The following is a 24,545-nucleotide window of genomic DNA, read 5'->3' as shown; positions in this document are numbered from 1 at the left end:
AAAGAAAGAAAGAAAGTATTTGTTGATTGATAAGACTTGGATTTGATACAAGGAAATAGTTGCTTACATTCAGGGAGAATAATTAAAGATATCAGAAACTATAGAATCACTTTCTTTTAGATACCAGTTTTTGTATAATCCACATCTCTTTATGTAATTTCATATTACTGGAGGCATGTATTGACCCTTGCCCTACTGACAAATTAATTAATATTTGATATGAATTTGAATAAAAAGGAACAAAGCCTCTGTACAGCCCAAGACTGTGTTGTGAATGTAAGTCTGAAACCTCAATGGTTTGGGGGCACCAAGTTAAGGTAGCCAGGTAATTTCCCCAGTATCTGTTCTGGTAATGAAACCTTTAAAAGGATCCAGAAGAGCAGAGGCTTCATAAACTGAAGCACTTAGGACTAAATAGGATGACGATATTTACTTGTAGAACTATTCAACGACTCTGTGAAGGAAACCAAAAGTTCAGCACATGGCATTTAATTTAAGGTGCCATGAGTTTAACACACTTCTCTTTCTCAAATATTTTCATGAGTATATGCCCTAGCCATGCTTTTTCTTCAAAGGTCTCTGAATTTGGCCTTTATTTTTCTCTTTCTTCTATTGCTACTTCCTCCTGGATCTGCTTGCCAAATATGGAACAGTAATTTGCTGTTAGTAATTGCTCAGTAAACATATTCAACAGATTTTAATGGAGTATCTTTGATGTGTTAGGCATCACGTTAGGTAGTGTGAGGGGTATAGAAAAAGGAGTGAGATAATCTGCTGTTGAGGAGTTTGTAATTTAGAAATTCCCTCCCTGAATAAATATCTTTGATTTACCAGTACTTATGCTACTGCTACAAAATGTCTGGACATGGTTGATACTTAGGAAATATGTATGGAATAAATTAATAAATAATTTTAAATTACCATTCATCTTCCCTTATAAGATTACTTTGTTCCATATTCTTCAAAGAAAATGTGAATATATTTCTTTGTCTTTGAACAGCATGCATTAAAAACAGATGTCTGCATGGTTAAATTGCACAAACAATCACTGAGATTATCTTATATGTGTTTCAAATATAAATATTTGAATAGTTTTAATTGAAGTGAATTTAATATAAAATTATCTTATGCTCTTTCTAGATATAAGGGCCTAAATAATTTTGGTATGAATCACCTGTCAGTTTAAGTACTGATACAATGACCTGTATTCAATGACTCTTTTATCTAAAAATCAGAATGTCAAGGATTACATCATGCTCCCAGGAGGACTGTACCTTCCATATTGACATCTCTTAACCTGAACAGCAGCTAATAGGAGTTATGAGATCATCAGTCTCATTCTTCCTTCAAGGGTGGTCTCGTGTCAGAAGACGCTCAGAAGTTTTGTGTACCTTTAGATTTGTGAAGTGGAATAAATGCCTAATATTTTAACAAAGATATTCAGATACTGTGCAGCATGGAGCAGCCTCGAGCCTCACAATCCTATGCAGCAGCATTAGGTAGAACGACTTAAGAGTGGAACCTCAGAAAGCACAGTGGCAGCAGCGATGAAGCCTTTTTGTCAGATGTGGGCATCTCCATAGAGGAGTAAGGCCATACAAAGGGAATATTACAGCACAGGAAGTCTTTCGAACTCTCAGGGTACATTGAGTGAGCTCTTGGATCTGGGACTGTTTCTTTACAGGTCTTATCCTTTTATGCTTATATGTGAAAGCAAAAGAGTTTGGACATTCTCTTGCTGATGTAGGATTTTTTTCTGCTGTATTAAATTTTACTTTGGATCTTTATATATGATTCACAGGTATCACAAATCATATTTCTTTTATAGTAGTCTACCAATCTCAGATCGGTTTGAACTGCAGTTGAGCAACAATGAAAGTTAAAACACAATCAATCAGGTCATTATAGTCCAATAAGGCAGTCTCATATAAAAGTCAGAAACCTTCTAGTTATTAGTCAAAGCAATACATCAGAATGCCTTGTTTATTATGATATGGCAAAATGAATCAGATATAGACATAGCAGATATTTATTTATCATGTAGACCAAATGCCACACAAAATATACTATAGTCATAATTTTAAGAGACAGACTATTAAATACCACGTACCTTCTAATTTTTAGAGATGCATTGGCTGAACACATGGCCCTAGAACACATTTGCACGCACATAGATACCTATACATTGTTCTCTGCGAGCAATGAAAATATTCCAACCTTCACTTAACACACTTACTACAACAATTCTTGAACTTTAGTATGCCTGCAGATTTCCTGGAAAACTTGATTAAAATGTAGATACTAAGACTATTCTTCAAGAGTTGCTCAGAAATCGATCTTATTAACAATCACATGCTAAATGTTATTAATGTAGGTGGCCCTTGGACCACAGTTTGGGAAACACTGACTTATTGTTATGAAAAATATGTTAATTATTGAATATGCAAAATATTTTTTATAATCTAAAGCAAAGACAGACACTAAGTATCTTTTAAAAAAATTAAGTAATAAACAATAAGGGATTTAAATCTGTATGGAACAGAAGATGTCAAACCTTTGCTCTGTGCTCTGTTACTAGCTGTTTGTATTTGAGCAATCCATGTAATCCTCTTAAGTCAGTCCATCTCTAGGAATGGCTGCTGAGGAGAAAAAATCTTAAGGCTTTGACAGATATGGATGTTAATTAAGTGCTGACAGCACGACATGCATTTTAGAGAGCAACTGACTGCTTACATTTTTAGATAATTTGATTTATAATTAAATTAATTGCTACTTTATTTTTGAAATGATGCAATGCAAGCAGAGGAATATAAAAATAGTGAAACTTTATTTGTGATATTTATAGCACATATTTTTCCTGGGATAATTTAAGCCCATGGTGTCATACAGGACTATAATTGCTACAGCCATGCGTATTCCCTGGAATTTCAGGAAACCATCATTTTTAGCTGGTAGCAAAAAATAGGAAGTCCCACATAGATTTTTGTCCTACGTTTTGGGAGTGTGTGTATGTATGGTTAGATGCCTTGTAAAGTTCGAGAAAATGCGGAAAAGCCCTGCTGATTCCGAACTATCTTGCCATGGAACTGATAAGGTACCAACTCCACACAGTTATTTTGCCTAGAATTACAAAATTTGAGATGCTAATGGAAAATGGAGATAATAATAAACAAATCAAGTGACATTATTTCTTACTTATCAGCAGTTCTGAGAATTACTGATTCAATCAATGAACCAAAGAAGCACTGTTTTAGCAAAGAAGATTTAGAACTCACAAATGTATTTGCAAGATTCCACTCAACCTCTTTCCCATCAGTATATTAATATGAATCAGTTTATTACTCAAGGGCAAAGCCATATTTTAGGTTTGGCAAATAATTGCTGCTTAAAATATTAAATGAATTTAAAGGAAAGATAAAACATGGTAGATAGGTTTTAGTAGGAGTTGGGAAGGATGAGGAGATGTGAAACTGACAACTGCTCTGTTGTTGATGATTTACATGAAGAATCTGTGTAGAAGAGACTGAAGGGAGCCAGGCAATGAATGGGGGTACTGAAGGAGACACAGTAACCTCAGATACATACGTGCAGTAGAGAAGGAAGTAACAGGCATATCTGCTTAAAATCTTATAAGCCACTAACTTGTACATTTTCATATCTGATCCTGAGCAAATCTCTCACATTTCTAGAGCTGTACTGAGTTAATAGGGATCATGTAGATTGCCCAAAAATGCATAGTTAGTAATATAGCCAGGGTTTGAATCCTTTTATTCTAGACATTTAAATTTCCTATGTTTTATTAATTTTTAAAAAAGATATTGAAAATCTGTTCTGGATCTAGACCATTAAAAGGATTTTTTATATTCAAAACTTAGCATATTTTTCATAATGCTAAGTCAGTGTGTCCCAAAATGTGGTCCAGGGGCTACTTAACACCATTTGGGGTGCACTTGTTAATTAGACAGATTCCTGAGTAAATCACAAGAATAATAAGAATTTCTGTGGAAATAGCTCAAGCATCTGATTTTAATCAAGCTTCCTAAGTAATTTGTAGGCATACTAAAGTTCAAAAATTATTGTAGTAAGTGTGTCAGGTGAAGGTTGGAATGTTTAACACTCTGGGGATGTTATACTTGATGAGATGTTTTAGAATGTGTTGTTGTATTGCTCCTCTTTTATGTATTGGGCACACACATTCAAGTGACAGGGTGTTTGAGGGGCTAAGGCTGTTGCCATCTGAAGACCAACACAGCTCTACCTACTCGTTGAACAACATATTTTATTCTGTTCAAATATATATATATACACACACATATATATATATATATATTTTTTTTTTTTTTGAGACAGAGTCTGGCTCTGTCGCCCAGGCTGGAGTGCAGTGGCCGGATCTCAGCTCACTGCAAGCTCCGCCTCCCGGTTTCCCGCCATTCTCCTGCCTCAGCCTCCTGAGTAGCTGGGACTACAGGCGCCCGCCACCTCACCCGGCTAGTTTTTTGTATTTTTTAGTAGAGACGGGGTTTCACCGTGTTACCCAGGATGGTCTCGATCTCCTGCCCTCGTGATCCACCCGTCTCAGCCTCCCAAAGTGCTGGGATTATAGGCTTGAGCCACCGCACCTGGCCCCTGTTCAAATATCTCATACTGATTGTAATCATTTGCAGAAAAGGGGGTATTCTCCTTGTGTGTGTTCTGTATTCCCTGGCTTAGAACAGTATGGTCTTCAGCAATTTTTATGAAATGTATTTGACCACAGCAGAAGCTTATTCAAGTTAAGCACATATCATTCTAGGCAAAAAGACACCAATATGTCACTTGATGCATCCCCAGAGTGTTAAACATTCCAACCTTCACCTGGCACTCTTACTACAATAATTTTTGAACTTTAGTATGCCTACAAATTACTTAGGAAGCTTGATTAAATTCAGATGCTTGAGCTATTTCCACAGAAATTCTTATTATTCTTGCAATTTACTCAGGAATCTGTCTAATTAACAAGTGCACCCCAAATGGTGTTAATGTATTGATGTATTGATGATGCATTTGTCAATAATTTATTTGGACTACCAGCACCAGAATAAAACATGACAAGAGCTAGATGGAGGTCTGTCCAGCAGAAAAATGCGTATCTAGATATAGGACAGATTTCTCAAATGAGAAAACCCTAGTGTTGTCTAAAGGAAAGAGGGAGAGGGAAGAAGAATGACAAGTAGAGGAAGAGAGAAGGAGAAAAAAAAGACAAAGATGTGTCATACTGTCTTGTCTTACTGTATTAAGAAGTGTTGTTGTTTTGAAATGTGTGTAAGAGATTCAGTAAAGGATGCCGGAGAACAGAAGGTGAATTCTGGAAATTAACAGAGTGCCAGTCCACGTCAGGGATCCATCAGTCATGGAGACCCACAGAGTTGTGTGAGATTGCGAGATGCAGCAGCAGCAGCAGTACCTGGCATAAGTCCTGGCTGGGTGTACAAGAGGTCGCAGGACTCTAAAGGCTGACACGTTCAGGGAACTGGCCAGCACAGCATGGCCTCAGAAACAGGAATGCACCCCCAGTTCCTGCTTCTGGGCCTTCTTTCAGTTTTTGAGAAGAAACAAGTCTGCTCCTGTGACTGGCACATGTTTGTCAGAGTTGCTTGTTTTTTGCCTCTGCCACTTCATTTTTCGCAGCACTTTCAGGTCCATGGAGGTCAGGGGGATAGCTGTGACCTCCATGGTATGGAGTGGTATGGTATAAGTGGTATGGCCTCAAGAGAGATGTAATAAGGACAGTTTCTTCCACATAAGCAGGAATGTGCTCAGCTTGCTGTCTTCTCTACTGTGCTGCTGAAGGATGTGATCAGGGAGGCACAAGTGACGGGATAACTGGTGACACAATAGAACAGATCACCAGCAGAAAAACAAATGTGTGAACAACATATGAAAGATACTTTTATACCCAAATGGCAAGAAATCCATTTCATAAAATAAGTTACATGCTGCTGGGGATGTCTCACTGTCTTACTGAAAGACAAAACATTTTGAAGTGAAGGAAAAGATAGCATGGAATAACACAGAGAGGCTCAAAGTAATGAACTCTTCATTGTGATTAGAGTGTACATATTCAGAACTGGAAAACAGACTTTCAGTAATGCCCAATAAACCACATATTTCAAAATGCTTTTAAATATTGATACTTAAAATATCCTTTTCTGGAGTATGGAATCCCTAACAAGGATCAAAGACCCAGTAAGAGACATTTTCCTTCCTTCTTTCTCTTTTTTTTTTTTTTTTTTTGAGATGGAGTCTCGCTCTGTCACCCAGGCTGGAGTGCAGTGGCATCATCTCAGCTCACTGGAAGCTCTGCCTCCCAAGTTCACGTCATCCTCCTCCTTCAGCCTCCTGTGTAGCTGGGACTACAGGCGCCTGCCAGCCACCATGCCCGGTTAATTTTTTGTATTTTTAGTAGAGACCGGGTTTCAGCGTGTTAGCCAGGATGGTCTCGATTTCCTGACCTCGTGATCCGCCCGCCTTGGCCTCCCAAAGTGCTGGAATTACAAGCGTGAACCACTGCGCCTGGCCCTCTTCTTCTCCTCCTCCTTTTCCCTCCCTCCCTTCTTTCCTTCCTTCCTTCCTTCCTTCCCTCCCTCTCTTTCTCTCTTTCTCAGAGTTTCACTCTGTCACCCAGGCTGGAGTACAGTGGCATGATCTCCACTCACTGCAACCTCCGGCTCCCAGGTTCAAGCAATTCTCCTGCCTCAGGCTCCCAATTAGCTGGGATTACAGGTGCATGCCACCACACTTAGCTAATTTTTTTGTATTTTTACTAGAGATGGGGTTTCATCATGTTGACCAGGCCGGTCTCGAACTCCTGACCTCTGGTGATCCACCCGCCTCAGCCTCCCAAATTGCTGGGATTACAGGCATGAGCCACTGGATCCAGCCCCTATTCTTATTTTAGGAAATTAAAGTTCATTTTGAATTGAATTATAGTTATGCACATGGTCCATTCATTTCATCATTTATTCAGTAACTCCATATCGAGTGACTTCTGTGTGCCAGGCATTAGCGCCACAACAATGAACAAGATATGTATCCCCTGCTCTGGTTGGCTTATGGCCTAATGGAATAATAAATGGTTACTGAATACTTTCACAGTCAACATTTTGCATGCACAACTTTATGCAAACCTTGCAATAGTGCTATGAAATAGATATTCTTTCCATATTAAAAGGTGAGCACAATTAGGTTCAGAGATTGAGTAACTTGCCCAAAGTTGCAAGCTAAAGAATGGTTGAGGCAAAATTCAGGCAAGATCCGGCTAATTTCCCCTGTACACATTTATCCATTTTGGTTCATGTTCCCATATACTGTGGTCATTATTGAGAAGGAACTGTTAAATTACATTCTAGCCCTAGAAAAGTTTTCTGTATTTTATTTTCAATTTACTGAGATCTCTTGCTGTAGGTGGACACAACTAATGTTTTTTAGGCCTATCCCACTTCTTTTCCAGATTATCTATAAAGTTCAGGGGTAAATAGACCAAAATATCACTGATGTACTCTATCAAAATGAAAAATCAGAAGCAAACTTTCACAGACATTGCTCTTAATTCTTCAACTTTATTTATCTGTTTCTTTTTCTCTCTGGTCAGTGCTGCTTTCTTGCCCCTCAATACCAACACTGCAGTAGCATCTCTTGCTCTTTTTCTTTTTTTTTTTTTTTTGAGACGGAGTCTCGCTCTGTCACCCAGGCTGGAGTGCAGTGGCCGGATCTCAGCTCACTGCAAGCTCCGCCTCCCGGGTTCACGCCCTTCTCCTGCCTCAGCCTCCCGGGTAGCTAGGACTACAGGCGCCCGCCACCTCGCCCGGCTAGATTTTTGTATTTTTTAGTAGAGACGGGGTTTCACCGTGTTAGCCAGGATGGTCTCGATCTCCTGACCTCGAGGTCTTGCTCTTAAATGTGAATATCTGTGGGAAACATTTAGAATTCTCAAATTATAGCCGGCATGGAGGAGCGCGGCGATTCCGAGCCAATCCCTGGCTGCAGCGGCCTGGGTCCCGGCGGCGTTCGCGGCTTTGGCGATGGCGGCGGAGCTCCCTCGTGGGCCCCCGAGGACGCCTGGATGGGCACCCACCCTAAGTATTTACAAATGATGGAATTAGATATAGGAGATGCCACTCAAGTTTATATAGCATTCTTGGTTTACCTGGACCTCGTGGAAAGCAAAAGCTGGCATGAAGTAAACTGTGTAGGATGACCAGAACTCCAGCTCATCTGCCTTGTTGGTACTGAGATGGGAGGGGAGGGATTACAGACTGTGGTGCCTACTGCTTCCCTCAGCCGTAACAGAATAAGGGAGATCTTGAAGGCATCTCGAAAATTGCAAGGTGATCCAGATTTGCCGATGTCTTTTACTTTGGCCATAGTGGAGTCTGATTCTACAATAGTCTATTATAAACTTACTGATGGATTTATGCTGCCAGACCCTCAGAATATTTCTCTTAGAAGATGACATCTGTGTTTCCTGATGCTTGTTTTATTCGTACAAGATTGGATTTGAGAACCATCAGACTGCTTCATCTTTTATCTCAGAGACAGTCAGGGTTGACTTAGATAGTGAGCATTGACTTCCCCATTCCATAAGGTTTTCATTCTGAAGAATAAAACTTCCCTAGATAGAAGACTTTCTCCTTATTAAAAAATATAGAGTGATTTATTTAAAACTTTCATATCTAGAGACAGTTTAATTACAGTTGTATACAGGTTTATGCCTAGCATGTGTTCATATGGGTGAGACCTGTCTGCTGCTTTTGTCATCCCACACTCATAGTTGCCTCTTTGTTTCTTGGTGCTACTGCCAGCTCATTGTTGAGACTGCCATCTCTTTTTCTTACTCAACTCTCCCCAGTGCGTTTTGGCCACTGCAGCTATGTTAGAATGGCATTTTACATATACCTTGTCACTTATTTCTGTCTGCTTTTTCCTCTCCAGTAGAAAGTAAAAGATTTCTTTCAATTGGTCTTCCTGTTGCAATTACTGTTGTTTCTCTTTTTTGGTTAACTTTAAATCAAAACTCAAAACATGTTCATCCAGGGTGTAAACTTAAGTGTCTTGAGTAACAGGAACCAGAGACATGTTACCTACAAGAGTTCTGGGCTATCCTTTTCATTCTTATCACATATCATAGCTTGAATGTTACAAGAGTGTGGGAGAGTATCTACCTTAAAAATGTCTTCATTAATTAGACCCAGTTATTCCACTTTTGTTAATGTCTCTCAAATTGTACAAAGTATGAAAAATTATATGCACAAAGATATTCCAAGTGACATTACTTTTAGTAGCCCAAATTACAAACCACTTTAAAGTTTGGGGTAAAGATTGGCAAACTTTTTCTATAAAGGGCCAGAAAGTAACTATTTTTGGTTTTTAAACCTACTGTCTCTGTCATAACTTGGCAACACTGCTGTATGAAGCACAAAAGCAGCCACAGACCATACATAAACAATATGGGCATGGATTTGTTCCAGTAAAACTTTATTTACAAATGTGGTGCCATAGTTTGCATCCCTGCATCTAAGAAATAGTCAATAAACAAATATATACAAATGGTACATAATGTACTTACTAAAAATTAGTAATGAATATTATTAAAAGCATGAAAATGTTACATTAAGTAAAAATTGCAAGATGGAAAAGTGTATGAGTGGATGAAATAACAGACCAAGCATTCTATAAAAAGATAACAAAGTAAATCAAATTACTAACCGGTTATAGTGGGATGGGAGGCAGAAAATGGATGGCTTTGTCTTTTCTTAATGTTTTTATTTGTATTATTTTTATAATAAAAATGTTTAAAAATTAAAAAAAGATTTTTCAAATTATAACAGTTTATTATTACACAAATTAGGATTTCACCCTGTCGCCCAGGCTGGAGTACAGTTAGGATTCCACAGATTATGATTTGTGTAATAATAATAAAATTAAAATTAAAAAAAAATGTTTTCTAAGTTAATTTTTACAAAGTCAATTGTTTGATTGGCATTCAAGTTTTGGCATCTTTATGTGTTTGCTTTTTCTAACTTTCTCTTCATTAAAAGAACTTGTCTTATTTTGTATGCGTAACTCAATGAGAAAAATTAGAAACTATCAGGCCAAAAAAAAAGATCAAATCCACATTTTTGTGACAAAGTTTAGGTAAGCATAACCAGTGTATACACATTTCAAAAATTTTCACTTAGGTCTATATGTGGATAACGATGTGATGCACAATCAAAATAAAAAGCTAAAAATCCTTCCACAGATCACATAATTGATTTTCCTGTCCTCTAAAAGAGTTGTTTTTCATTCTTCACCAGTGTTGAACTATTTAGTTTCCTCTCTGTCCAATTCTGCCTAGGAAAATAAATTAATAAAAATTTTAAATTTCAGACATATACATTAAAAAGGAAAAATATGTTTATCCTGACCCATATGTTACCATGGGCGAGGTAAAAATTTTGTCCAGCCTCTGCCAAATGCTAGGATTCTTGCAAATCAGGGAGTATGTGTGTTCTCAAAATCCATTAAAAAATAGACTCCTATATTAGAATTGTTTTCATGCTTTTTTTTTTTTTTTTTTTTGAGACTGAGTTTTGCTTTTGTTGCCCAGGCTGGATTGCAGTGGCATGAAGGTCTCGGCTCACTGTAACCTCCGCCTCCCGGGTTCAAGTGATTCTCCTGCCTCAGCCCCCCGAGTAGCTGGGATACAGGCATGTGCCACCATGCCAGGCTAATTTTGTATTTTTAGTAGAGATGGGGGTTTCACCATGTTGGTCAGGCTGGTCTCGAACTCCTGACCTCAGGTGATCTGCCTGCTTCGGCTTCCCAAAGGGCTGAGATTACAGGTGTGAGCCACCATGCCTGGCCCATGCTCTATCTTAATTTATATTTTCACTCAACTCTATGTCATGAGATTTCAGTTATGCTATTATATATTCTTTTAAAACAATGATTTAATGTCTTTTCAATATGAAACTCCTATTGTGTCATTACTGATGAGTGCTCTTCCTAATGCCCTGGGCCATATCATTCTTAAAGTGATCCAGTAAGTGGTGGTTGAGGCAGGAAGTCACCAAATGACTCAAATCTAAGAGTGCAACACTCCTGTATAATACTCTGCCTACCGCAGGAAGGCCCATTCCCACCATGCTGTGTTTACCATGCTTTCAGTGAAAATGATTAACACTTTTTCACATTTAATAGCATACAGGTCCACACCACTATGTTATTGCACTGGCTTGTTCACATATCTGTGTACTCTTTTTCTATGAACTTCTTAAGAGCAAGCAAACTGTGTCTTTCTTTTTTGCGTCTTCGTAGCTACCTGCTTTGTCACAGTGGTGGATTTTACCATGGAGATGATGAAACTTAAGTTGCAGCGCCCTTCACCTGCATGGGGCTATTCTGGGATCCTGGGTGAAACCTTAGCAGTGTACTCACATGGTCGTACATTACTGCAAAATTTTTAAAAGCAAGATATTTTAATTAGGCTGCTACATGGTTTTGTAGTTTCCTTTACATTAGTAATTTTATTTTCTTCTTGTCCTGAAAGAAAGCTCTCCGAATGGACAATTTTGACCCCACAAAACCTTGATTGTCACCTGTTGACATGCAAGGAACACTTATTTGCTTTTTCATTGAATTAATAAGTGAAAGAAGTAAAAGGGATGAGGAGGAATGAATATTTTGTTAATTAATGTATTTTAACATTTAAAATTAGCATGTCTGGCAAAAATTTTCTTTAAGCCACCAACAGAAAACGCTAACATCATCACCCTTGTGTTATGTCTGTGAGTTTACAAGCTCTTACACAAATGTGACTTCAATTGAATCTTTCAACCAGGGCTTCGATTAAATGTAACCTTCAATTAAAGTGACTGATATCAAAATGTTTACAACTGTGCTCTTTGTAGAAAAGGATTATTATACTCAATGGTTACAGAGGAAAAGAAACCTAAACACAGGATTGAGTGACGCTCCTGATTGCATTGTGTCAATACTAGGATGTCAGCTGAAGCCTTCTGATACTGACTCCACTCCTTTCATTACATGGTGTTTACAAATATATTTAAAGAAATGAAAACTTATTCTACAAACAAAAAACATAAAGTCAAATAGGTTAATAATGTCTTCCTCAAATGATGAACATTTTCCATTTCCTTCCCTTTCTTTCTTCTCCTTTGCTCTCCTCCTCTCCCCTTCCTTCCCCTCTCCTTCCCTCTATTTCTTTCCTTCTTCTTTTCTTTCTTGATGCAGGTGTTTAAAATTATCCAATTGCCATAAAGCTAAATTCTTTTTTGGAAAATTGAACCGAACTTCCACTGAATACAAGATGAAAATGTGGTTGCTGGTCAGTCATCTTGTGATAATATCTATTACTACATGTCTAGCAGGTAAGAAATATCCTTTGTATATTCTACATATATTATGTCAACATAATTGATCATAATTGATATGTGTGTTTATTTTATTAAATGTGTTGTATGATGTAAAAATCCTTATTTGCTCTTGACATCTGGGTCAGACAGGTAGATAAATATGTATTAAGGGTGACCGTATTTCCTCTTTAATTTCAATTAAGATTTCACAAAACATTGCCAATCTTGGGTAATAGTGTGCTGGTGAATGTTTAAAATCTAGATCTCTGGGGAGATCCCTGGAGTGCAGCATTTGTCTATTACTGGGGAGTAAATTCTCCTACCATGGCCAGTTTCAACTTGACATCATTTAATGTGGAACTGGAAAGATGTGCAATAGCTCACTAGTTTGTAGTATTTTCACCACCCAGATATAAGTAACCACAACGGCAAATAGAATATAAAATATAGTAAATAAAAGAGAGAAAGCAATGGGTTTTAAGCATTTGTTCCCTTTGTTCTTAGTATAATTTATTTCTTTGTAAATTAATATAATTTTTAATACTGGCCATGTTAACAATTGATTCACAAAATTTCTGAAAATTAATAATCACTTCTTAAGAGCTATAAGTAGATGCAACACACTACTGAACCTTACAACTCTTTTACCAATTTGATAAATATAATTTAAAAAATGATTAAAGTAATCTACAGTGTGTATAGGGACATAAGACTAATAAAACAATTTTGAGAGTGGCATTCATTTTAGGACAAAGAAATATCGTATTTCTGTCTTTCAAAGGCAAGTGTGAAGCATTCAGACCTATTTCCTACAATGAGAGGCACACCATATCTTTATCTGAAAAATTGATATCATTACCCAACTAGTACTTATCGAGCTAGGTCATTATTATGAAAGTATTAGAAAAATTGAATTCTAACAATCAATTTTTCTAATACTCTCATGTTAATGACCTAACCCAATAGATACTTGTTGAGTGACTGTTTTGTTCAAGACTTAAGTGGTCCTCATCCTTTTGTATATAAATCCCCACTGATCACTTTAATGATTAATCTGAAAGGCATCATTATTAAGAACATAAAAAATTACTTTATTTTGGGGAATAATTTTTATTATGCTCACTCCAAAATCCAGAAGAGATCATTTCATTAGTACTCAAGGATTTTAATGACATTGATAAATATATATTTTATAACCAGGGTAATTGTGCACACTCACTCACATACATTTATGTAATAATATGCATAATATATTTACATATATAGTGTAAATATAATAAAGAAAAAATTTGGTAAAGTCATTGTGAAGTCTTATTTTTGTGAATAAAATAAAACAAAAATTATCCTATTAGTACTTAAAATTCATATGAATTCTATTGACTGCAAACTTTGGTGCTGCAACTATTAATGTCAAGATAAGAAGTAAATGTCTGCACAGATATGAAGATACTTCAACCTTTATAGTAAAGGGCCACTACTCTCATCCCACTGTCTAGCATCTCAGCTATTTAAGTAATGTTTGAAACCACAATTTGAATAACTGCTTCAGGATCAAAATTGTTTTTTCTTTCATTTTTAGAGTTTACATGGTATAGAAGATACGGTCATGGAGGTAAGTTGACCAAAGAGTAAACCTTGTAAACACCTTTTCCTTATTGAATCTATTTTATCCTTGTTTTAAGCTATTAACTCTCTAAACTTTAAGGCAAATGGTTAATGTTAGATCACTATGAAATTTTGTAATGTGATCTTTCTGAGATTGTAAGCAAACTATCGAATGAGTGGCTACATCATAAACAAATATCCAATGAGAGGATTGTAGCAAATGGAAAATATTCACTGTGGCTGGTATTTTTTCCTGCATGCTTTGTAACAATGCTATACCACTAAATTTGGAAGTAATATTTTAAAATTTGTAAGCATTGAACTTATTTTTGAAAACCTCTTGCTTTGTTGCAAGGGAGATAACTAAAGTTAGTGAACTTGGAGTCTTAAGATTCAGTTCAATTAAAAGTTTACAGATATTGCAAAATTTATTGTTTAATAAGCTCGCAGTTTAGATCCTACTTCAACTACCAAACAGATATTGCAGAAATAAAGTCAGCACGGTACACTGGGAAAAATACAGAATCTAGAGTAAGACCAGCCTGAATTTGCATTTTCAGCTCAGTACTCACTAGATGATCTTACTATCTTGCGTGAATTATATAACTTCATTGCAGGAGCTAAGTCTAAGTATCAGTTCCTCTCATCCTTCTGATTTTGATCCAGCTATTTATTTCCTATCTGAAACAGGATGGTGGTTATGGAATGTGTCTGAGGTCTATAAACTATTGAATAAAAGTTTCAGCAAATTTCAACCAAGGATGAGGCAGCTCCCTTTGAAACATTTTGGGTTAACTTATTAATTAGAGAAATTAATTCCTCATACCAGTGGCTGGGGTGGGGGGTGGGGGAGGAGGGGCAGTGGAATTAACTTGAGGATTTTAGTAACCATCTATATGTACAAAAAAAATGTACTCAGTGTCCCAAACACAGTGCTAATAGGACCAGAGCTACAAGAGTGAAAACTTGGCTTCTGGTTTTTAGAAGCTTCATGATTAGTCGAATATTTTATATACATAAGAAACATAAACTAAATTTTGAAGAGATTGGCAAATTCATGAGAATGGTTTTAAAATTAGCATTTATTCATTGCTGATTATAAGCCAGGTACACTGCCATCTTCCATGAATTGTCTCAAAATAATTCTGACAATAACCTTATCAGGTAGATTTTATTATCCCCATTTTATAAAGAGTGATATTGAGCTTTGGAGAGATTCAATAATTTGTCCAAAGGCACACTGACAATGGTACTGAGGCGAGATTTAAATGACATAATGAAACTATTTCTTCAAAAGGAAGCTGGAACAGAGCTCTCATCTTCAAGTTTAGTGTTAGAGAAGATAAAATGTCTGTGTGCCATTGCCTTTACCTCTCTCTTAAAAAATAACTGGAGGAGTGAATCATGGCTTAGATCTGGCAGAGACATTCCAGTGACCTGTAAGAATATTCATTCTTTCTAGCCACACAGATCATTATTAATTCATTTGAAGCATATGGCTTTGCGCTGTGCTCTGTAAATGCTGCCACAGTGGTGGCATGTAAATGATTCTCTTCTCCTCATCCTGCTGTCAGGTGTCACTCTTCCCTTCCAGGGAGAATAGACCACCAGAAACAACTGCTTCTCAACACAGCTGTTTGTGATAAATTTTAAACCAGCTGTTTAGATCCAATATCCATGCAATTTATTGATTGATTGTTCTAGATGGTGCTGAGTGCCAATGCTAGTCACATGTTTAGAAAAAAATCAACAAAAACTGGCTCAGAAAAGAGACTCATTTCCACAACATCAAGAAACTCTCCTTCACATTCAAACTCTTGTTCAAAAATCGTTAGGCTCCTATTGTTTTCCAGACAACCAGGCAGCTACCCAGGAGAATGATGTACACAGATGAAAGACATAGCCACCTGTTCTCAAGCATTTGCAATCTAGCAGAACAGAAAGTTGTACCAAGAATCATAGCAAGTGTATTAAGTACCATAACCTATATGGGGAACTACAGGAACTCAAAAGAGGACCAATAGGAGCCAGGAGAGATGAGAGGTTTTGGCTTTCTGATGGAACTAACTATGGCTAGGTCACCAAAGTATCGTGCAAATTTTGATAGGACAAGAAAAGTAGAATGATGATTCTAGGAAAACCAAAAGCATATGCAGAGGCTCAGGGGCATGAAAGCACAGCTTGTTTGGGGAAGTGGAAAGTAGTTAAGTTTGGCAACACATGGTACATTTGGAGAAATGTCAGGAGATTCACAGAAAATAATTTTAAATGAAGAGCCTGATGTTTGGCAAATATCTTTGTTTTGAATTAAAATGGAGATTCTGTTTCTGATTTTTTTCAAGCAAATTTTTTTCAGTGTTCCCAAATTTTCTTTGACTTATAAAGCAGTACAATGTAAAACAATTTTTTAAAATTTTTCTTGTAGTTTCTGAGGAAGACAAAGGATTTGGACCAATTTTTGAAGAGCAGCCAATCAATACCATTTATCCAGAGGAATCACTGGAAGGAAAAGTCTCACTCAACTGCAGGGCACGAGCCAGCCCTTTCCCGGTTTACAAGTAATGTACCTTACTTGTCTTTTCAGAATGGAGTATCAGAGTAATGATCACAGATCAGCGGCTATGAACTTGTACAGATATAATATAGTGCTTTCTGCAAATTCCATGGACATTAACAAAAATATTGGCATACAAGCTATTAAAAAAGTTGTCTAATGCTCAAATAGGAGATTTTCTTAAATATATGCAAATAATTCCCACTATTTTATGCACAGGTAATGCTACTGGCATTTGACATCATCCACTTACAATTTGTATAATGGAAACCATGTTTTTAAGCCTACGAATGGTTATATAAAATTATGCATAATTTAAGTATACAGATTTGAGGATAAAATGTTTTTGTTATGTACTGGCCTGGATAACTCATACCTACAGAAATGGATACATTTTTATATTAAGCACATTTAAAGATTTTGCACAAATAACTGTAGAAAGCATCAGCTTTTTCAACAGTCTCATATCTGTATTCCAGCCAACACAGCAAATTTCTTAAATGTCTCTACCTATAGGAAAATCTATATAAACATACCTCTTACTGTTTTTCTGGGTTACATATGTATGCTGTCAAAAACAACTTTATAAAAAGCAACAATGAGTTTTCCTGCTTCAGATGTGTCAGAAAAGTATACTAACAGTTTCTCATCAGATGCAAAGAATGAGATGCAAAAATCAACCGAAAGCCAGTGGGTTTAAATTTCACCTGTGCAATGGTTCCATGAAGACAAAACAAGTGACTGATGGAGAAATTGGGGGCTCTAGTGTGTTCATGTCACCTGACTAAATTGAAGGTTGTTGCTCAACAAAGTTAATTTTAATATTTTTTCCTGGATAGAAAAGTAACTTTCTGTTATTATAAAAAGTTCTTATAAAAGAGAATATCCCCTTCCACCCATTTGATTCTAATGGTACTCAGGTTTTTCCTGCCTTTGGCTATAATTACAAAATTATTCTTAAGATAAAATGTGAATTTAGATACAAAATTACCATCCCATTGAAATTATTTTTATTGTTTCAATTTCATGAATGGAAATGAGACATAAGTAGGTATTTTATAAATTATAAATAACACATTTGTTCTGAAAATATTTGATGGACTAGACTTATTTGCACCCTTAAGCTGTATATAATGGGAGCCTATTTGTCACTGACATGGAATAATAGAACTAATAGGATATGTAGAGGAGATCCAATCCGAGAAAATTTTACAGGAGAGGAAGCTGAATCCCGAATAAGTAAATTTGCTTGCTCAAGAACTAGTAAATCACAGATCCAAGACTGAAACACAGGTTTTATGACTTCCAAAGAGGTATGCAATTTTTTCATTATTTATCTATCTGGATAGATTGATAGAATCCCGAAAGCTCTTTCAATGACACTCATTCTGTGACACTCTGTTGTTTACATTCACACAAGGGACCTTAGCAAATCCGTCTCTAGGCTGGAACAGAGGCAACCAGAAGAAAGGGCTGCTCTCAGATAATGTTCTAGAAACATGGAAAAGGCTATGCTTCTGCTTGCTGCTCCCATCACCCCACCACACTGGCACAATAAAAAGCAAAGCTTTGCTTTGCCAGTAAGTCACCAACTGCCTCTCACAGGTTGAACCCAGCACTGAAATTCCCACTTTAAGTTTGGCCTGGTTATCCATACATTAATAGATAGAACTGGAGAAGACAGATAGATGTTTAATCTTGTTATGAAGGCAGTCTGCATTTGACAGGAAAAAAGAACAGAAAAAAAAATCAGCTCATGATGCAAGTAGTTTGATGGAAAATAACATTTAAAGTTTTTAAAATGTACTTAATTTCAGGACAAATTATACTAACCTTGGTAATCATCCAATTTTTTATTCATATAATAGTTTTATATTTGTAGCATGTTCTGTGACAACGTGCTATTCATAGCAACATCCCGAGAGGTACAATGGGGGACATTACTTCTGACTTATAAGCCTTGAGGCTTATCATTGTCTTTCCTCCATCCCCAAAGAAACAAGCATTACAATTAAAAAAGTATTAAAAAGGATTGTAGAATAGTCTATGTTTCTGAAACTAGACCAGTGAATTTCTTCAAACACAGAAAAACGTAATCCTTGTATGATGTCACAAGCACAGTCAGATCCATGTGGAGGAAATTAAGATAATAAACAAAAAGTTGGAACCAATATAATGAGGGAGAAATTACAAAAATTGGAGCTGCCCAACAAAGAAACCCACTGTCTTGACAAGAGCTAAGCAACTTAACACTAGATGGTTCAGGCGGGGACAATATTGCCATCACCTGTGGTAAGAGGAAGGCTTTATTCATTGGATTGTAATTTAGTAAATTTTAAAAATGCAAAATCACAGTTTTCTATACTTGCTTTTAAATTATCTCCTATACTGAAAAAATTGTAACTAATAATGTTCCAGTAACTTTGATTTGACGACAGATATTCTAAAGTCATTAGGACTTTTGGGCATGATTATTACTCAAATTAGAAGTGGCCAGGGAATGAGTGATGTGGCCACAAGCCACTACTACTTGAGCGATTTGACCACAGCTCTAGGCTTATGACTTTCCTCAGGACATGGAACTTTAAAGGATAAACCCTGATAAAGAATGATTATAAAATTATACAGCTGGTTCTCTTAGTTGAGAACTATTTTTTACATGCATTCTTTTCATCATCACATCAGAAAGTTAGATCCCTGTTTCCAGTCTATTTATAATACTATCCCTATCAGTTAATGCTCTGATTATCTGCAGCATGTCTTACATTGTTATGATATTGTGTGATTGGTGAGAAAAAGAATTGCTTACCTGTTTTACTTTATTAAAAGTAATCTTTGAGTAATGAGAAAAGACATAAGTGACCACTAACTCTAGGCTAAGGAAAATCCAGTTTTACTTGTATATTTGTGGCTCGGAATAAATTTTCAAAAACCCTACTGACTTTTATCATTTTCAAATTGTGTGACTGACCTCTAGGGGTCAGAATATGTCACTTATTGAGCAGAACCCAATGTCGATTAGTATGTTTTATTGAAAAATTACTTTGAAATTTAGAGCCAGATATTGATATTTTGTATTTATTTCTGGTAGAACAATGCTTTTAATATTTTAGACAGCATATCTGCATATGTATGAATCTAACTGGTGCATAGATGGCTACTAATTACATCCCAAGAAATCAATTTATGGAGAAAAACTCAACAAAATATTTGTCACTTGAGATACCTCACAAAAAAAAGACAAAATACGTCACATACTTTGAGGTTTACTTGTCTGTATCTGAGCTAAATTACAAATTATGGTTCTAGAGACTCAGAATTATAGAGTACAAAGAAATACCACCTGAATCATATTCTTAATTGTCTGACTTCACATGGAGCCATACCCAAATTATTTTAGAACTGTGTTAGCTCCGTAGAGTTTCTAGGTCTCATGACCTGTAATATAACCTTTGTGTCTTTTTCTCATAGATGGAGAATGAATAATGGGGACGTTGATCTCACAAGTGATCGATACAGTATGGTAGGAGGAAACCTTGTTATCAACAACCCTGATAAACAGAAAGATGCTGGAATCTACTACTGTTTAGCATCCAATAGCTACGGGATGGTCAGAAGCACTGAAGCAACCCTGAGCTTTGGATGTAAGTAAACTGTAACTTTTTAAAAAGGGCAAGCGTGTTCAGGTGAGTTCAGCAAGAAGAACCATCAAGAAAGGATAGTGAGAGGAAGGCATCATAGGTGAGGTAGATCTTCCAACATGAGTGGGCCTTAATTGTGTGATGGAGACAACAAAGCACCACAAGGCATACTATGAATGCACTTGAAACAATGAAAGATGATGTTGTCAAATAAAGGAAGGCCGAGGTCTGAGGATCTTGAATGACTCTCTAAAAATTAGCATCAGGATGAGCATGGTGGCTCATGCCTGTAATCCCAGCACTTTGGGAGGCCAAGGCTCGTGAATCATGAGGTCAGGAGATCGAGACCGTCCTGGCCAACATGGTGAAACCCTGTCCCTACTTAAAATACAAAAATTAGCTGGGCGTTGTGGCACGTGCCTGTAATCCCAGCTACTCGGGAGTCTGAGGCAGGAGAATTGCTTGAACCCGGGAGGTGGATGTTGCAATGAGCCAAGATTGTGACACTGCATTCCAGCCTTGTGACAGAGCAAGAATCTGTCTCAAAAAAAGAAGAAGAAGAAGAAGAAGAAGAAGAAGAAATGCATCAGTGGAAGTGCCAAGTCATGTATTATCAAAGGGGCTTTTGCGGGAAGAAAATGTTTGCAACATAATGGCTGTGACTCTTCAAAGATCAACCCAACATGACAATATCTTATTCCCTAGTATTTGATTTCTCATAGTAGGAATAAATGTAATTATATTTTAGTTAATTTATATTAAATTTAAATTACATGAAACATTTAATTAGGATTAATAATGGAAAACTGTGCTAAGCTAAAAATTAGAGGTTGTTTTGAAAGAAAGGTTTACATTGGGAGATGAGTTGGACCAGGTGATCTCCAGTATGATTTAAATCAGCACTTAAATATTTCGCAAAATGAATTATAGGATGAAAACAATGTTTTAAGAAGTCCTTCATGGTAGGGTTTATCAGGAGGGAATGAGAGAGGTCCAGGAAGAGAAGTATGATTAAATTAGTGTGGTGAGAGTGAAAATGTAAATAACATAGATATAAAGGAAGGAATTAACAGGTTGCACAAAAGGAAAGAAGACTGTAAATTTTGTTTCCCAAGGAATATCTAGTCAAAGGGCAAAAACATTCTGTTCTCATCAATAATGGGATGGGAGCAAGAAAAACCAATTTCAAGGATGGCAGGAAGCATTTAAATGGTTGCTTCACATGCAGAGGTTATTGTGATATTGAGTTATCCAAGTTGAAATGTCAAGTAAGCTATTGAGGATAGGGATGGCATTCAAGTAAGACACCAGGCCTAGAGAAGTAGATTTGAAAAGTCCTCTGCAAAAAAGTAACACTTGAAATAGATGGATTTTCAGAGGTATACAATTTATACTGAGAAAAGTAACAATTCGATGTTACGATTTGGGTGCTGATCACAGGTAAGGAGCAGGAAGAGAGGCAGAAAAAAAATAGAATGAATGTCAGTAAAACAAATGAAGAACTGGAAGAAGAATATCAAGGAATCAAGCGAAATGTAAGTTCCAAATACACAGAAAAGAGTAAAGAAAATTAAAACTGAAGCAAACCCAGAATTTGAGAAGGAGCAAGAGATTGGTCACTTTCATGTTCCCTAAATAGGGTCCTGCCTTTCACCCTTATTCCTTCCTAATATCCAAGTCCTCCCTCAGGAAGGGAAAAACCTTTCAAATGAGTCCATTCCTCTTAAGTCATTCTTTCTTTCTTACTTTCCTTGGTAGATCCTGGGTTTGTCTGATTTCATTATATTTCCAGATACTCTGACTGAGAGTCTCCCTAAGTCTGAAACAAAAGTCTTTAGGGTATTTGTGATTTTCAGGGTCATCAGAATTGTTATGCAGGCTGCTCCCAATATCCGTAGACTTTGAGCTCATCACAGAACTTTTTAATAGTGTATACAAATCTCAGCAATGTAAGAACAAGGAGCTAACTTTACTAAGCTTCGCCAAACCACTGAGAAGTGCTGTATCTCAAGAATGAGTTATTCGCTGAAAGGTAAAATTGATGAATGTCTCTGTTTCTATTGATGAGAGAGTGAATGTTTCCCTTTTTTTCTTTTGTAATTAGATCTTGATCCTTTCCCACCTGAGGAACGTCCTGAGGTCAGAGTAAAAGAAGGGAAAGGAATGGTGCTTCTCTGTGACCCTCCATATCATTTTCCAGGTAACCTTAATTCCTCTCTGACTATTAGCATCTATGAAACAAAATGGACAAGTTTCCATGTCTTAATAATAATGCTACATTATTGATAATCATGGCTTATTATTAATTAAATGAGACTGAATATTTATATACCTTGTAATGTGTCACTAATTGTTACGGACACTTCCTTTCTCAGCTCAGTAGTCACCTGGCTCTAGTCCCAAGGATCTCTAATCATTTCAGTGTATAAACTTATGTATGTTGTATTATGCCATCATTAAAGTTCCTATTCCACAGGGAAATTCTGTTAGATTTTCTAGAAAATATTCCTGAAATAGAATAGTACCAAGAAAGGATGTATAATCAATCATTTTCTTAATAAGTTAGTATCTATAAAATACTGTGAACTCTATGTAATTAAACACTAGAAAGGGATAAAGACATAATAAATTATTAATCTCCTTAGAAATGCCAATCAGCAAGAATAATCATCTACTTTATAAATGGGGCTTAATTAAGTGTCATCTGTTACGAAATTCAACTTTGAATGTATGTTTTCTGTACTTTTATATGGCTAAGACAAAATTCACCAAAGTGCTAATTAAAAGATGAATTCTTCATATGCTTTCACCAATTTTCATTTATTTATCAAATATCCCTTTGAAACAATATATAAATACCTCTTTTCACAATTTAAAAATCATGTTTCTCTTCTTATAGTTCTAACATTATGCCATTAATTTGACTTTAAACATCTCCATGGAGACTGAAACCTAACAGGCTTTTAGAATACATGCAGGATTTTGTGTGGAATACATCAATCTGATGTGTGTGTATGCACATATACACACACATATATTTCACACAAAATTATACATTATGTATTCCATGTGAAATTGTGTGTGTGTATGTGTGTGTATGTATATATGTGTGTGTGTTTATATATTATATATATATATATATATATATATAGCTGTGGTTATTTACATATCAAATATTGGTGATTTCCTCCATAATAGGAGAAAGATGATTGCTTGATAGATATGGAGGGACATATAAAATTCAAAATTTTGTAACACCCTTTCAATGAGAAAAGCCTTTTTCTTAAGAAACTATTGAAACTATATATATATATATAAGAAACTATATATATAGTTTTAAATATATATATTTAAATATATATATATATTTAAAAACCTACAATTTTCATAGCATTTCCCACAAAGTAATGACCAAAAGTATACATTTGACCATAATGACTACATTTGACCATATTTAATACTGGATGGACTTCACTCCATCACTCACGGACTCAGAAAATCTCTTATGAGTATTTATTTTACAGCAGGCACAATGAAATCCACAGAAATGCCTAGTGGAGCAAAACAGGAAAAGCTACCAGCCTTCAGAGGTCTTCCACTGGGAGAGTTAGACCTTAATAAGATAAATGGTTAAAAGACATAGCATGTTAGATATTGAAAATAGGGATATATATATATATGATGCAGGGAAGTAGAGAGAGTAAGTATTGAGGGGATGACTGAACTCAGAAGGCACATCACTAGAAGGAAAGTTGGAATAAACACCTGAAGGAAGTAAAGGAGCTAACAATATGAGTATCTGAGAGAAGAGCATGCCAGGCAGATGCTGAGGTCAGACTACGGAAAAACAAGGAAGCCAGGGTGGCTGTCATAGAGTGAATAAGGCAGAGGGTCATAATAAATGAAATAAAAGAGGTACAAGAGCTGCGTTATGGAGGACCTTATGATCCATAACAATTATTAAAACTTTGGCTTTTACTTTGAATGCAATTTACATTTCAGGGCTTTGAGCAGAGGAGACACATGACGTGACTGAAGTTATAGAAAGGTGACTCTGGTTACTGTTTTAAGAAAGGACCTGGGGAGGGAAAAGGAGGAAACAGGAGATCGGTTTGGAGGTATTGCAATAATTTAGGTAGCATATGATGGGCCAAAATGGTGGCAGTGGAGGTGGGAAGATAAATCCAGGCATATTCTAGATAAATAGAATATATTAAATTCTATATAGAAATATAGGTATATTTTGGTTAAATTCTACATATCTTTTGAAGGAGAAGCCAAGAGGACTTGCTTGTGGATTTTATGTGGTATATAAGATAAATATAAAAGTTGAGGGTGGCATAAAAGTTT

At 36.3% G+C, this 24,545-nt stretch overlaps 1 protein-coding gene and 1 pseudogene across 5 annotated transcripts in view; both read left to right on the top strand.

The window, feature by feature from the left end:
* CNTN1 (contactin 1) overlaps positions 1–24,545 on the top strand; it is a 409,794-nt gene that overhangs the window by 229,277 nt on the left and 155,972 nt on the right. For all 4 annotated transcript variants that reach the window (XM_011936103.1, XM_011936102.1, XM_011936106.1 and 1 more), the window contains exons 2-6: positions 12,274–12,410; positions 13,975–14,007; positions 16,426–16,558; positions 20,026–20,198; positions 22,300–22,395. In XM_011936103.1, the coding sequence (XP_011791493.1) occupies positions 12,350–12,410; positions 13,975–14,007; positions 16,426–16,558; positions 20,026–20,198; positions 22,300–22,395 (496 nt within the window). In that variant the 5' untranslated portion in view covers positions 12,274–12,349. The remainder of the gene's footprint in view (positions 1–12,273; positions 12,411–13,974; positions 14,008–16,425; positions 16,559–20,025; positions 20,199–22,299; positions 22,396–24,545) is intronic.
* Positions 7,985–8,999, top strand: LOC105507576 (annotated as a pseudogene). The gene has a single exon (XR_001001126.1). The product of XR_001001126.1 is annotated as a tRNA-splicing endonuclease subunit Sen15 pseudogene (transcript).

This window comes from Colobus angolensis, unplaced genomic scaffold (assembly GCF_000951035.1).
Source record: "Colobus angolensis palliatus isolate OR3802 unplaced genomic scaffold, Cang.pa_1.0 Scaffold150, whole genome shotgun sequence".
NCBI classification, from domain to species: domain Eukaryota; kingdom Metazoa; phylum Chordata; class Mammalia; order Primates; family Cercopithecidae; genus Colobus; species Colobus angolensis.
Note: the sequence above shows the minus strand (reverse complement) of the source record. Positions and strands in the feature narration are given on the sequence as shown.